At 52.2% G+C, this 16348-nt stretch overlaps 1 protein-coding gene across 1 annotated transcript; it reads left to right on the top strand.

The window, feature by feature from the left end:
* Positions 1 to 1908: 1908 nt before the first annotated feature.
* On the top strand, positions 1909 to 3473 carry LOC125545763 (serine/arginine repetitive matrix-like protein). The gene has a single exon (XM_048709797.2). It carries the CDS (start codon positions 2083 to 2085, stop codon positions 3244 to 3246), a length of 1164 nt encoding a protein of 387 aa, XP_048565754.2. The 5' UTR covers positions 1909 to 2082; the 3' UTR covers positions 3247 to 3473.
* The last annotated feature ends 12875 nt before the right edge of the window (positions 3474 to 16348 follow it).

Raw genomic sequence — 16348 nt, 5'->3', positions numbered from 1 at the left:
TACTATGCCGCACGTACGTACAGAGGAGTACTACGTGAACAGATAGTAATATACTGTCATGGATCCCGCGAGATTTTTACGGGCTTTTAAATTTGGGGGACAGGGGGGGCGAGGGTCAATAATTTATACTGCCGGTGCAAGATCATGGACCATGTGCAAAGGCCCTCCTGGTGGCATCTTTCAGGTAATAAAACTAGTTTACATTTGAAATTCAGAATCAGAGAAGGGGGCAAGAGAGGTGCATTGTAGCCTCGACGAGGAGATTGGTAGACAAGTTGACAATGGCTACCATCGAGGTTCGAGGAGAGTGTGCTTGTCTAGCCTTGGTTCTCTTTTCTTTTTTTACTTTTGTATGTATAGGGTTCGTGGCGGATCGGTGTAATTTAATACAGAGGTGTTGTCTTATAGGCCACTGAGCAAATTTTCAGCCCAAAACGAATCGACGAGCCGATACGTGTATTTTTTAAAACAAAAACGATAATCCACCAGGGCCTTATCGTTTCTCCCGTACTAGATTATCCTCCACCGGTAGGCCCCAACAATGGCAGGGGACGAAATAAAATTACGGTGAACTGAGTTTCTTTTACCTTCTTGTCCCCTGACCCCGCATCGCCTGAGCCGGGCGACACAGGAAAACCCCTAGCCGTCGCCAGCCAGACCCTCTTCTTCCGCCCACCCAGAATAACCAACCTAAACCATATGATAATGGATCTTTGGTACGGCCTAGAAGACCCAGGCAATCTTAATTTGAGGGAGATTTTTATGCCTTTTTTTTTAATTTAGGGAGACAATTGTGGCGAGAGTCAATAATTTATCCTGGCAACGCAAGATCATGGACCATGTGGAGAAGCCCTCCTGGTGGCATCTTTCAGACTGAAAACCGATTAAAAATTTCTTCCGCAAAAGAAAACTAGTCAAAACCTTGATTTCAGAATAGAAAACGATTTTAGTTCAGACAAGAAGAATAATGTATCAGTAGGTGCATTGTACTACTAGCAACTAGGGCAGCTATGCGTTTGAGCCTCGGCGAGGACATTGGCACGCAAGTTGACCATCGCTACCATCGAGCCATCGAGGGCAGTATATGCCGATGCATTTCCTTTTTTTTATAAGCACCCGCGGCGGCGCTCGGCTTGCTCGTGCCGATCGCATTACCGTTTCTCCCATGCTCGACCATCTCGCCAGGTCAACATGGACACACGCAAAACTAGCCTAGGGCACGGCGGTTATGTTATTGCAGTCGATTGTTTCCACCGCCAGCCCGTCAGAAACTAAACTGGAAGGGAGTTTGACATTCGTCGCCAGGCCAACTCGTTTCCCCGGCGCACTCCTCGAGAGAGACACTTGGGATGGTTTCAATCGTTCTTGAACTTTTCACTAGAGTGGCGTGCACCCTGGGAGGCAGGGCGGCCCCCTGGGTGGCGTCCGGCGTCCGCGTGGCACGCATTGCCCAGGCCACGCATTGAAGCACGCCGTGAGCTGCCTGCACTGTGCTGCACGCACGTTAACTGATCCGGCACGGACGTCGCCATGGCGCGCCTGCGGTGCACGGACGGCTCGCACTGTGGGCTTCATCACGGCCCGATTAATTTTCACCGGCGCAGCGTACGTGACTGACTGCCACCTCCGTGCGCCGGGTGGTTTATTGCTCCACTGCCGCCGCAGCGGCGCGCCACACGCGACCGCGCACGGCACGGGCACGGGCACGAAGCAGTTGTTTAACTGCGCAGTGACTTTCACCGTGCAGGCTCGATCGGTAATTCCTGGGCGGGGCGGGGCGGGGCGGGGGCGCGTCACCAGACAAAGATCGCAGAGCGCATATGCGGGCCTGCGGCACGCGAGGCGAGACGTGGAAATCAGCTCCCCACTTGATGTGATTGATGATAAATACGCGTGTCAAGTCGCTTCGTACGCCTCCCTTTCTCGTTCCGCCCCCATCCCCATTCCCATCTCCTCGCTTCGCAAGCTGCGCCGAGTCCCTCCCACCCATGCTGTCCTGCACCTACTAGCTGAGCTCGCTCGTGCTCCCCGTCCGAGCCCAGGCCGCGTTCGTGGGGGGCTGGATTGCTCGGCGAGCGGGCGATGGACGTCGTCGTCGGGCTGCCGTCGTCTCCGCCCGAGTCCGGGCGCTCCTCGCCGTCTCCGACCGCGTCGCCCGAGTTCGAGTTCTGGATGGTGGGCAAGAACCCGGGGACATTCCCCTCCCCCGCCCTGCTCACCGCCGACGAGCTCTTCTCCGATGGCATTGTGCTCCCTCTCCACACCCTCCAGGCCCCTCCTCCTTGCCCCGACGCCGGCCAAGACGACGGCGAGGAAGACGCTGAGGAAGATGCCGACCCCAACGTCGACGTCAACGACTCCTCGGAGCCGCCGGAGGAGGAAGGGGAGCCTGCCGCGCAGCCGCTCGCGGAGGCCTGCGCCGTCCCGACGCCGGACCTCCCCGCGGTCACTTTCAAGTGGAAGGACATCTTCAAGGCCACCGGCGAGTCCAAGGAGCGCGCCAAGAAGGCGGAGCGCCGCGTCAGCACCGTCAGCGGCAACGCCGAGCTCATCAACATCAACATATGGCCCTTCTCCCGGAGCCGCTCCGCTGGCCACTCTACCTCCGGCGCCGGCGCCGGCGCTAGCAGCAAGGCCAAGGCGAGCACTCCCAGCACCGGCAACGCCAGTGCCGCTGCTGCCAGCACACCGGTGGCGGCTACCGCGACGGCGGCGGGGCGCAAGGTGAGCAGCGCGCCGTGCTCCCGGAGCAACTCCCGCGGCGAGGCCTCCGGGTCGGGGGTGCCGGCCGTCGCCATCGCGGCGGCAGCGGAAAAGGCCGCTGCGCAAGCGCCCGCCACGTCCATGCTGAGGCGGTGGGTTCCCGGCGGTCAGGGCAGAGCAGGCCTGAGCGCGAACGGCATCCGCCTGGGAAGAGCCAGCCCAGTCTGGCAGCTGAGGCGCAACAAGCTACAGCAGCAGCAAGCCGCCGCCGAGCAGAAGCAGAGCAGCAACGCCACCGCCAGCGGCAAGAACAAGGCCGTCCCGGAAGACGACGCGGCGACGAGCCAAGTCCAAGCGGACGCCGGCGAAGCAGCAGACAAGGCGACGGCGTCCGCTGCTGCAGACGCAGCGCCGGCGACCGTGAGCGCGCCAGCCGCCGCGTGCCGGAACAACGCGGCCTGCGCGGAGGTGGCCGGCGAGGAGTGCGTGCCGCCGCAGGGGCTGTTCGGCCTCCGCACCTTCTTCTCCAAGAAGGTGTACTGATCCCGACGAGCCACACCGCGCCATGCGTTGCCGTGGCGCACTCGCTGAATGTACATAAGACTCGAGCCGGTACAGGCTCGTCTCTCTCGTCGATCCCTTGCACGACCCCCTCCTCCGCCACCCGTTCGTTCGCTAGCTTAAGCATTCTTTTTCTCTTGCTTATCTCTGCACTGTACCACGCATCGCCATGAATGATAGCTCAGCTCAAGCTGCCGTCCCCTCCATCATGAACCGTCCAACTCAATGTCCATGTACCACTAGCCAGTAGTAAAACCGTAACACGCAAAAAAACACATCGATGTGGCGTGTAACTCCCTTGCACGGCGAGACATTGGTTAATGGGGGTTGGTTGAGTGGGAGATGCTAAATGATTTGGGGGCAAAAGGCTGGAAAAGTCAGGGAGGCCTCTGCGGCGCCTGTCCCGCCCGCCGTCCATGCACGCACCGGAGCCGGATCGACGATGGATGGATCGGGGCGGATGGGCATGCACTGCTCTGGGCTGCATGCCGCCACGGGCTACGCAACAAGGCGTACGCCGTTGGACGCCTCTGCACATGCGCCCGCTGGCTTGCTAAATCTGCTGGGATCTTGTGTGGTAGCGGCCTGTATTATCGATGGCGATGCATCACACCACACCCCAGTCGACGGTTCAGGACTCCTCCATCAGCCCCGTGCCCACGCTGTGCTTGTTCTAGGCCGCGCATGACTCGTGGCCATGGCCATGCATGCAGACATGCGCTGCTGTCTGCACCATGATAGCAAGAAACAATTTGCTCATGGGACCAATCTCGATAGATGGATGGATGGACAGAACCAGCAAAACGGTGGTAAAACTGGTCTGCTAGCGTGGTGCCGAGCGGTGTAAAATTAAGTAGCCTGTGCAGATGGCGGCGTTAAAGAAAGAGCCGATCTCTCCTCCTTAACTGTACAGCTACCGAAGCTAGCTAGTGGTGGCGAGCCGGTACTGCGGTGAGGTTCATTGCTCCTGCGAGGGAAGTAGCCTCTTGCAGAAGGCAGAGGGACTAGCAAGTGGCGGTGGTGGTGCTGGCGTAGTGCTACTACTCCTCCAGATCAACCTTGCTTCGAGTTAAAGATCGGTGATGGTCGAGCCTTGAGAGAGGTTAAAGCGCGCAGCATCTGGTGCTGCTGGTGTGGTGCTAATCGTAATCTAATCTCTCGACTCAGAGTGAGACAGGCAGGCAGTGCTGATTAGTTGGTTGAGAAGAAAAGAAAAACGGCGAGGCAGTGGTACGGCTGCGTGCGCGGGGGCGGGGCGCAGGACGTGCGGCGGCCTGCCTGCCGGCAAGTGGGCCGGCAGCGGCTGACCCCGGCTGCCCGGATGGCGAGTTAACTTACTGCTTGATTGGCTCCACGCAGAGAAGTCCAGTGAGCCAGTCCGGCCTTCGAGGTGCAACGCAACGCAACGTTGGTTCGTGCTTGCCTCTGCACTGGCCGGGCGCATCTGGCGATCTTTTCCTTTGTGCTGCGGCTTTGCCTGATTTTTCCATGGGGGGAGGGTACGGCCGGGGCCGGGGGCGGAGGAATCAAATCGGCTTTGACGTATCATACGGCCTGCGATCTGGGGAGGGGCGCCCATCCCGAGCGGAGCCGGCCGGCCGGCCCGCCCGCCCCGACACGGCGAGTGGAGCGGCACCCGCCGGGTGCCGCATTGATCGGCTGGTGGACGGGCGGGGTGGTGGCGGTGCCGTGGACGTGGGGGCGGGTGGCCGCGCGCGGCAGCGCAGAGCGGGGGGCACATGCCGTTGTCGAGGTCGGGCTTTGGCTGGGGGGAATGGGATCGATGGGGCCGTGGTGATTCTGTGTGTTCTCATCGGACGGTTGTGTTTTGTGGCGCCCACGGATTGGACGCCCTGGATCCTCGTCGGGCAGAGTTGGAAAACAAACGGCCAGTTTGGTCGATGGATCATGGACGAAGAAGGTAGACTGGCTAATTGCGTCCCAGGATGAAAACTTATGGCAGGCACGAAAACGATATTTTAAAGTTTCGGAAAAATCTAAAAAGAAAAAAGGATGTTAAGAGGATGATTTTTTTTTGCGGGTAAATAACTTGTACTCCCTCCGTTTCTTTTTAGTCTGCATATAAGGTTTGATCAAAGTAAAGCTTTGTGGAGTTTGACTAACTTTATATTAAAAAATATAAACATTCACAATATGAAATTAATATTATCAGATGCACCATGAAACATATGTTCATACTATATAGTTTTAGTATTGTAGATGTTTATATTTTTTTATATAAATTTGATCAAACTTTGTGTAGTTTGACTTTGACCAAATCTTATATGCGGAATAAAAAAGAAACGGAGGGAGTATTACTCGACTCATAGAATTACAATCATCAACAGCTAGCTGGACAGTTTTCTCAGGACCAGAACCCAACCAAGTCATGGTTCTACCTTTGGTACGAGCAAAACTAGCTAGACTGTCACTAATCCTATTTTGGGATCGAGATATATGAGTAATACATGATTCACGAAGACTCAAAAGATATCTAATTTCAGTAACTATGGAAGAATACACCGATCTATCAACTTTTTTAGACTGAACAAGCTTAACTGCCACAATGGAATCCATCTCTATGGATATCGGACAATTGCTTCTCTGCAAGGAAAAGGAGAGACCCTCCATGCATGCACACAACTCCGCTTCAAGAGCATCTCTGCACGAAAACAGTACTTGACAGGTTGAGAAAATGATATTACCATTGTTGTCCCTGAGCACCATACCTGCACCGGCAGATCGCTCGTCCGAGAATGAGCCATCACTGTTTAGTGTAACCCAACCCGAGCTAGGAGGCTGCCAAGTTTCAGGGGGCCGCAGCAGCACCTTATCACATGTGATAATCTGTTTTCCTTTCTCCGGGTCAGAAGCTAAGTCCACCTTCAGGCACAAGATCGAATTCAAATAGGACACAAGAAAACGCTTCGAAGCTTCCATGGTCGGCATTGGTTTATGATGAACAACCTCATTGCGGATATGCCAAGAACGCCACAACGTAAAGAGAACCATAGAACGCTCCACGTCTGGAAGTGGCTCAAGAACGTTTAGCAACCACTCGCGCCCATTGTTCTGGATTAAAGAGAGGGTCGGCAGCCGCCATACTTCTGACATAGTATCCCATAATAAGCGTGACTGAGGATGTTAAGAGGATGATGTTCTATTGCCATGCAAAATTTAAAGTTCAAACATATTACGAGATGTGACCTATAAAAAAGACAAAATCAACATTGAATAGTGCCGAATATTAACATCACTACTCGTTCTGAATTTGTCCTTTTCATATCTCACGTTCCGTAATGTGTTTTTACTTAAAATTTCACATACAATAGAACATCATCCTCTTAACATCCCATAATTTTTTTCTTCTTTTTTGAAACTTCCAAATTTGGTTCCATGAAGTTTCTTTTGAATTTTTGTTTCCGTATGATATTCTCCCCTTGACTACATTTGTTGTTTCTTGATCCGCACGAAACTTAAAATACTTCGAGGTTGGATATTGTTGGGGAACATAGCAGAAATTCAAGATTTTCCTACGTGTCACCAAGATCTATCTATGGAGAAACCAGCAACGAGGGGAAGGAGAGTGCATCTACATACCCTTGTAGATCGCTAAGCGGAAGCGTTCAAGTGAACGGGGTTGATGGAGTCGTACTCGTCGTGATCCAAATCACCGGAGATCCTAGTGCCGAACGGACGGCACCTCCGCGTTCAACACACGTACAGCCCGGTGACGTCTCCCATGCCTTGATCCAGCAAGGAGAGAGGGAGAGGTTGAGGAAGACTCCATCCAGCAGCAGCACAACGGCGTGGTGGTGGTGGAGGAGCGTGGCAATCCTGCAGGGCTTCGCCAAGCACCACGGGAGAGGAGAAGGACTTGGGAGAGGGGGAGGGCTGCACCAAAGGCAAAAAGTAAGAAGTCCTCCATCTCCCCACTATATATAGGGGGGGCCAAGGGGGGGCGCCGGCCCTAGGAGATCCAATCTCCTAGGGGGGCGGCGGCCAAGGGAGGATTCCCTCCCCCCCAAGGCACCTAGGGGTGCCTTCCCCTTGTGGGACTCTTCCTTTAGGGTTTCCCCCACACTAGGCACATGGGCCCTAGGGGAAAGTGGCGCCCCAGCCCACTTTGGGCTGGATCCCTTCCCACTTCAGCCCATGGGACCCTCCGGGATAGGTGGCCCCACCCGGTGGGCCTCCGGGACCCTTCCGGTGGTCCCGGTACAATACCGATGACCCCGAAACTTGTCCCGATGGCCCAAATAGGACTTCCTATATACAAATCTTTACCTCCGGACCATTCCGGAACTCCTCGTGACGTCCGGGATCTCATCCGGGACTTCGAACAACATTCGGTAACCACATACAAACTTCCTTTATAACCCTAGCGTCATCGAACCTTAAGTGTGTAGACCCTACGGGTTCGGGAACCATGCAGACATGACCGAGACGTTCTCCGGTCAATAACCAACAGCGGGATCTGGATACCCATGTTGGCTCCCACATGTTCCACGATGATCTCATCGGATGAACCACGATGTCAAGGACTTAATCAATCCCGTATGTAATTCCCTTTGTCTAGCGGTACGATACTTGCCCGAGATTTGATCGTCGGTATCCCGATACCTTGTTCAATCTCGTTACCAGCAAGTCTCTTTACTCGTTCCGTAACACATCATCCCGTGATCAACTCCTTGATCACATTGTGCATATTATGATGATGTCCTACCGAGTGGGCCCAGAGATACCTCTCCGTCACACGGAGTGACAAATCCCAGTCTCGATTCGTGCCAACCCAACAGACACTTTCGGAGATACCCGTAGTGCACCTTTATAGCCACCCAGTTACGTTGTGACGTTTGGCACACCCAAAGCACTCCTACGGTATCCGGGAGTTACACAATCTCATGGTCTAAGGAAATGATACTTGACATTAGAAAAGCTTTAGCATACGAACTACACGATCTAGTGCTATGCTTAGGATTGGGTCTTGTCCATCACATCATTCTCCTAATGATGTGATCCCGTTATCAACGACATCCAATGTCCATGGTCAGGAAACCGTAACCATCTATTGATCAACGAGCTAGTCAACTAGAGGCTTACTAGGGACATGGTGTTGTCTATGTATCCACACATGTATCTGAGTTTCCTATCAATACAATTATAGCATGGATAATAAACGATTATCATGAACAAGGAAATATAATAATAACTAATTTATTATTGCCTCTAGGGCATATTTCCAACAGATATGATGTCGAGATCGCCACCACGCATGAACCAATGCTGGATAAACCCGTTGTACGATAGGTCCGGATATGATGTCGAGATCGACACCACGCATGAACCAATGCCCTCTTCTCCGTCTATCCAGCCAAGTCGCACCACCAACGAATATCTTCGCACCAGACCCCGCTGGGCACCGTCAACTTCACCAAAGTCGTCCTCGCACACCGCCTGATGAAAGCCGCCACTCGAGAACACATCTCCTTCGTCGTCCCACAACAACCCTTCATCACTTCCACAAACAGGCCACCCGATCCGGACCTCTCCGCCACAATCGGTGCCGCGTGGGCTTTGCCCGACGACGTACCCTGACGCGCCCCAACGTAAACGAGAGGGGCAGATGACGGATGGCAACTGAGGTTCGTTGATGGCCTGCCTCGTCGCTTCACAAAGTTTTTGTGAGCCTCTTACCTTTCAAGGGGTAATAGTAATGCTAAACATTGGATTGCATAAAATGAGCGGCTCACATTAGTTGGGGCCATCTTAAACTTTCTATAAGAAAAAAGAACGAAAAAGTCGGTTCATGTAGGATTCTTTCTTTCCTTTGCAAAGATATTCATATATATCACAGAAGTTTCAGAAGTACAAACCATTTCAAACATAATAATAAATACATCAATGTCTCTAGTCTACCGAATGACCACTACCGCCGTCAGAATGAGCCACCGACGCGCCGCCGCCGTCGCTCCCCTATCGGACTTGGCTTGACCTTGAGGATGACGGGCGAGAACTCTTTGTGCACGTGCCCGTAAGGACCAGCACTCTGTAGTCGCGGTCGTCAGTTCGTCACAATTGAGCCCTTGAATTGAATAGACCTGACACAACTAACAACAATTCTCACAATCACGCACACATGGCAAGAAACCCTAATCTGACCGTCCGAAGAAGACGGCGGAAATCTACGACGAAGCTCCATCAACTATCTTCAAATGGACAAAGTTGAAGAGGGCCGAAACCCAGGAGACAAACTCAAAGAATAAGCATCATCATCTGCATGAGTGCCACACCCGCGAGCGCTAAGAATCTCAACATAAACTACTAGCTGAAGCGAAGGGACCGGGATTTTCTCCCCACTATCGGCCACTGGAGGGGCAGGCGGAAGAAAGACGAATCCACGGTTGGCGGCAATGCCTAAAGGGAGAGCCGAGGGGAAGGAGAGAAAACTGAGCTTGTGTCACACACATGTCGTCATATAAAATTGTTGGATCGAGTAGGATTCTTTGCATCCATAAACGTGGCATGATTGTCTATAAATTGGTGTTGTGCTGCATAGGGCATAGCTCGTCTCTCTGCATAAATACTGGTGGTGTAGTTGAGCTGGCAGCATGGCACAGACTTTGTCCGAGCCTACCCGCTCATGCAACGAGCGGTGACGTCGTCACACGCATCGCACGCACGGCGGCAAACGTGTGCCACCACGCCCACGATCATGTCGCCCCAATCCCAGTAAGGCTGGTCACAATGGATAAGAACAGCTAGTAACTTATACACTTCCCTAAACTATGTTACTACCTTCATAGTGGATAGAAACATCTATGTAGTGTCATGCAATGATATATTTATTAGGTTATAAACTCATTATTTCTTGGAGTGTGTGATGTTCCAGTAATTTAGCTAGTTACCACAAGCACCTATCTTTTCATTAAATATGTGTCACATAAGCAAAGTTGTATTGGAATGTGTGATGTTAATCTTAAGCTCCTTCCCAACCAGCCTAACACGGACAGGCAGAGACATGCATGGGGCGCCCGGCCGCGCGCCAAATCAAGAGAGAGGTGCTCCACAACTTTACCCAGCTGATCGGTGAGGTGAAGATAGAAGGGGGAAAGATCGGGGGTGGATCTGGGAGGCGATCCGTACAATGGCCAGCCGGCGCACCGGTCGGCACCTCCATGTGCGCGGCGCTGGGTGCTGCTCCTGCTCGCTTTGCCCTGTCCAATCAGACACCCACTCCATCCAATTCATACCTGCCACTGCAAATTTGTTATGAGCAGTGTACCGTACGTGCTCCAACTATTTACCTCTGTTACGTGGTCTGAAAAGTCTCGCCCGACACGGACCAAAACTGCAAAAACCTAGCTTCACGTGTGCGTTTTTCGCTGACTGACTGAGATCCAATCCTTCTCGGCCAAGCCGGGTGCCCCAGCCGTCAGACTGCCTGTTTCTGCCGGGTCGGGAAGAGAGATCAGCATGACTGCACAAAGAACCTCATCTACTGGAGTAGGAGTATGTCCGAACACTGTAAAAAAACTCAGAGATGGCCCGAGTCATGGGTGCGCACATCAGTTTTTTGTATCCATACTTGGCGATGTGACGCGACACTTGGCCAGAGTGGTGCGATACGCCCCATAGCGGGCTGTGTTCTGACGGAGGTGTGGATCGACTGCTGTAGTTGACAAGACTGTCCCTCCTGCAGTGCAACGGCCGGCTGGATCTACAGCGGAGCGGTCACATCGATCGTCCATTTCCTCGCAAGTGGCATGCAAAGGTCCATCCAGCGGACGGAGGTGAAAGGTGGAGACGGAGATACGACCCGACCCGTACATGCAGTAGGCACGGTAACAATAGAGGACAAAATTTCTATTCTGACATCTACAGCAAACTTAAGCACGAATTGACCCTCCTTCTGAAATATTTTCGATTCTGTCCTTTTTTTGGTCACGCCAACATCCATGGCGTATAGGTTGCATGGGAGACGCCGCGGTGTCTGGCGTTTGGCCCTGACCCACACTCGTCTGGTTGGCGCTGACATGGCAAAGACGAAACGCCATTGATCTTGACGTCTGGTCGAAACACCGAAGCCGTTGGCGTTTGGTCCTTTGTATTTCTCAGCCCGCACATATGCATACAACAATTAATCGGTTTCTTCATTCTTTGTCCTCGTCCGATGCACCACGCCAGTACAACGTTGATTGGAACTTTAAAACTCAAAAGAACATGTCTATAAATTCTTGCACTCCATCTCCTCATTCTATAATTCTGTGCTCAGTCCTTTCCACTTCTCTCCTTTGTCATTCTACTCCAGTACTCCTATGTGCGCCTCGTTGATGCCGCGGGCTGAAGTGGCAGTGGCGCCGCTCGTCTGGGTGTGCCCGTCGCCAACAGAGCCCGGAGCACTAATGGCAACCCTGGGCGCGCGCAAACACAAAGTAAAAAAGAGTACCCTACAAAACGTAGCTTAGCTTTTTGATAGTTTTCTCTTTTATTAAGGCATCTTCAAGGCAGACTCGCAAACTCCCGCAAACGTTTGGACCGCGCTATCCAGACCGCGCAAGCAATCTAAAATGGTCCTGTATCGGTTCGCAGGGCAGTCTAACCGTGATTTATCCCGCAAACCATAGACAAACGTGGGGCCTTTGCGTGATTCCGGACCGCTCCCAAGCTCATTTCTGACCGCCTGGCTCACCAAAAAAACCACCCGCCCCTCTTATGCTTTTCTTCTAAGCACGCGCCGCTAACCACGCCGCATTCATGCCGCCGCAGAGCATACAACAGCCGACACTGATGCGGAGATGTGATCGGAGGGAGGGAGGATGGCGTTGACCGACGCGACCTCTCGGCAGCCGCCGCTTCAATGCGAACGCAAGTTCTCGAGGAACCAACTGGCTGATGTGCCGCATTGAAGCGGACCGCCCCTTCGCTTGGCCCTCGCCACAGCTATTGAACCAGATCGAACGCCGCGTGAAGGAGGAGCTGGCCACGCCCCCGCACCACCGTGGCGTCTAGATCAGACACCACGTAAAGGACGAGCCTGTGTCCCCGTCACACAGCCGGTACGGCCGCATTGACGTGACGTTCTCGCCGCCGCGCCGCCACCGCCTCATCGTCAAGGAGGAGGTGCCGCCCGCGATCAAGAAGGCGCGGGTCCGCCTCCTCCACTACCGCAGCGGTCCCTCGGTCTCAAGGGCCGTCATGTCTAAGGCGAAGTGCGCAGCTCGACAACAGGAGAGGTATGACCAGCACAATGCCAGTCGCCGCTCCGCGTTTGCCAAGGGCGACGTGGCCGCCGAACTGGGTCCGCAACGACCCAAACCTCGCCACCGTGTGCGCGCTCAACCGCTCTGTGACCACCGCGGAGACGGCCGTCAGGCGTCGCCGCTGCCTTGACGGCGAGTTCGCCAAGATCGACGAGGAGTGATCGCTTAGCGACTGCTCTGCCAACGCCAGTCGCGACAAGGCCGCCGCTAGGGCTCCGAAGGCCACGTCGGTAGTGGTCACAACGACACTCCGCACAACGCAGCAGGAGGCGGAGCGGCTCCCCTGCGAGCGGCAGGTAGTCGCGGCCCTCCGGTGTCGTACCTCCGCTGGAGGGACCACGACGATGACGACGACGGAGGCGGCGGTGCGGCAGGGCGTGGCGGCCACGAGTACGAGGTGGTCGTCGGGCATAGGGTTTATGTTCTTTTTCTAGTTTTTTAGTTAAACGGTCAAAATATCGACCTTTTTATGTAAATTATATCCGAACTTGAATGAAATCCGTCCGATTTGATCGAATTTCTTGAGGTTGGTTTGAATTGTTAGCTGGATGTACACGGCTGGGTTGGATGTCGTCCTCTCGTATCCGTGTCTGCGGACTGATCCTCGCGCCTTTTCATGGACGAATGCGGAAAAAAATTGCTGATTACTGTTAAACATGTTCTTAGGTGTTACTCCCTACGTTTATAAATATTTGTCTTTCTAGATATTTCAAATGGACTACCACAGTATATAGACATATTTTAGAGTGTGGATTCATTCATTTTGCTTCGTATGTAGTCACTTATTGAAATCTCTAGAAAAATAAATATTTAAAAACGGATCGAGTATAAGAGAGAAGGGAAAGAAAGCACCCGCGTTGCACATACAGGGCCAAGGCATGCATGCATTGCATGCACACCAGGAACAGATGAACAACCAAGCGAGGAAGCATTCGTGTACATGCATGCGTATAGATGGTGACCAAGCGCCAAGATCAGTGCGTTTCGTCTTTACCATGTCAGCGCCAACCGGACGAGTGTGGGTCAGGGCCAAACGCCAGGCACCGTGACGTCTTTTATACAACCCAGACGTTATGAACGTTGGCGTGACAAAAAAAAGGTCAGATTCGAAAATATTTCAGAAACAGGGTCAATTCGTGCTTAAGTTTGCCGTATAGCTTAGAACAGAAATTTTGTCCAACAATAGACGAGCATGGAGCGCCAAGGGTGGTGGTACGCGTGACGTGAGGCGACGCACGGTCGATCCCCGTACCTGGGGTCTGGGGCCGGCGGGGCAGCGGCCATTGGTCACGCACGCGCGCACGTACGCTGCTGCACTGGCGACGGCGCAGCGCGAGCGCGATGTGCCGGCCGATGCGGGGACAGCGGCGGGTCCGCGCCTCCCCACGCCGGCCACGCACCGTGACCCGCACTGTCAGCGGCTTCGGTGGCTCCGCCCAGCTTCAGCCAGCGATCGACGCTCGGAGGAGATCTGGACTTGATGGATGGATCCTGACGCGCGGCTACGGGAGCTCTGGTGATCGGTCTGCGGCGGCAGGCGGCAGCGGCGACGGCCTGTGGCTCGGCGAGGGTGACGAGAGAGCGTGTGTGCGTGCGTGCGTGCAAGGGGTTGTGGGGAGATGGGTCCAAGGCCAACTGAACGTGGGGATCCCGACTGTCTATTACAACAAGTTGTGTCCGACTTCGATGATGGAGGGGTGATGACGATGGCGCGCCTTCGGCACGCTTCAGTGCGTGTAGTCGTCGCTAGGTGGTCTATAGATCTAAATTTAATTTTTATTTTTGGTGTTCGTTGTACTGCTATGATTGAAGATGAATAGATTGGAAATTTTTGCAAAAAAATAATCTCCCCTAAATTTGCTACTGGTTTGACGGTGTTGGATGTCCAAACCGCTCCGCGAACATTTAATGTCCCTCGTTGGATGACCAAAAGTGTTTGAAACACACGGTTCGACGATTTGCTGAAGAGCGTTAGAGTTGCCCTTAGAGCTCCGAATCACGTAACGATTTTATACACGGTGTATCATTTCTTAGGGAAGGTGTCTCGTTTATTTTTGTGAAAGAGGATTTTCACGGTGTAGTTTTGTGGCACTCTTGGGAACTTTATTTTTTTAGAAGACCTTGGGATCTCGTTTTCTGCGTGACTTAGTTCTCTGCTTGTTTTTAATGTGTTTCTTCCTTATTTAGTCTTTTTATATTTTTATTGTTTTCTTTATTTTCATTTTATGTATGCAATTTTTTTCCATTTTTCCATCTATTCTCTTTTCTTCTTCCTTTTTGCACTTTTGTTTGTTTGTTTTTTTATGTATTATATGTGGTACAGAAAGCGAATATTTTTTACGTAATAAATATACATTTATTTTTGAATATGTGACATTTTGGTTTTTAAAAAGTGCATGAACATTTGTTTTCACAAGCAGAATTTTTTGTTGATCAACATGGACATATTTCTTTTCCAAAAATGAACATCACATCAGCAAATAATGATTACCCTATTTTCCAAATACAGAAATAATATTTTATACCTGGTATATAAATCAGTTATAAAATAAATAAATGGACACTTCTTTAAAATACACCGATACTTTTCCATAAGTTTGAATCTTCTATTTTCCGCAACACTTGAATATCTCCATTTTATAAAACTGGCAACATCAAATCAGTGGAAAAAATATTTATAAAGATTTATATGGGAAATACTGTACCTTTATATGGCCCATTTAAATTTCGTTGCACGCGAGCTGGAAGTCAGAGCTCGCAATAACTGAGCTATAGGGGCGCGCCTGATATCTTTGGACCCTGCCTGCGGACTGCAGTCGCGCTAGGATAGTAGATGCCGAATCTGCTTAATTTTCAGTTTGTATTCACTGCTCGTTCGACGCTCCATATAGGCTTTGAAGTTGCAAGTTTCAGACAGAACAATTCCCAAAAAAAGTTGCAAGTTTCGGACAGAACAGAGAGGGAGCACATAGGAAGTTACACCAAAACTGGGCCGCAATTTTGAGGTAAAAGCACAGCAGACCCAGGAACTTGTCCGGCCCGTGATGTTTCAGCCCATAAACTTGCAAAACTCCACTCCGCCACCCACAAACTTGCAGCCCATGTGCAAAAACACCCAAAGCCAATCCCGTTGCGACATCTGGCCGAGGCGGAGCCGAGGCGTTCGTCGCTCCCTTTTGAAGAAACCCCCCTGACATTTACCAGTACTGAACCCGCACTCCACATCTATGGCGACAGTTGATTCAGTATAGAAAGAAGACTGGCTGTACTAACACAAAATGCTACTTGTATTCAGTTGGCAAAGGACAATAGAGCACAACGGTAGATCCTGGGTTCGAAACCCGGGCCAAACCCTTTTTTTGCCATTTTTAACATAGAAAAGATTCAGACTGAAACATAGAAATCAGTTCAGAATTTGCTGTACATATGTGGTTTGGCAAACTCTGTTTTGCCCTGTCGTTTCATCTCTCCACAGAACTCGCGCGCTGTGGCGACGGTTCCGCTCCAAGATGACGTCATCCGTCTCGGCGGCGTCGCCGGCGACCGGCGCAGGCATGGAGCCGCCGGAATCCGTCGGTTTCGTCCGTGAACCTGGAGCTATCCCCCCCGACTATGGTATGCCCTGTTATGCTCTGTTCTGCGCCAGTCTTGTTGCGTCTTTTGTGGGGGTGGGGGTTTGGTAGGGTTCTTGAACTAGGACGATCGGTTGGATTCAGACGGATATATAGATGATTCGAACGGCTGTTTGCAGATGAAGTAATTAGGATGGATGGATCTTCTTGGTTAGCCGATGGATTTGTGCTAGGGTTTGCTTGTTTCGG

Source organism: Triticum urartu, chromosome 3A (genome assembly GCF_056163025.1).
Source record: "Triticum urartu cultivar PI428250 chromosome 3A, HENAU_Tu73, whole genome shotgun sequence".
In the NCBI taxonomy this organism is placed as follows: Eukaryota; Viridiplantae; Streptophyta; class Magnoliopsida; order Poales; family Poaceae; genus Triticum; species Triticum urartu.
Note: the sequence above shows the minus strand (reverse complement) of the source record. Positions and strands in the feature narration are given on the sequence as shown.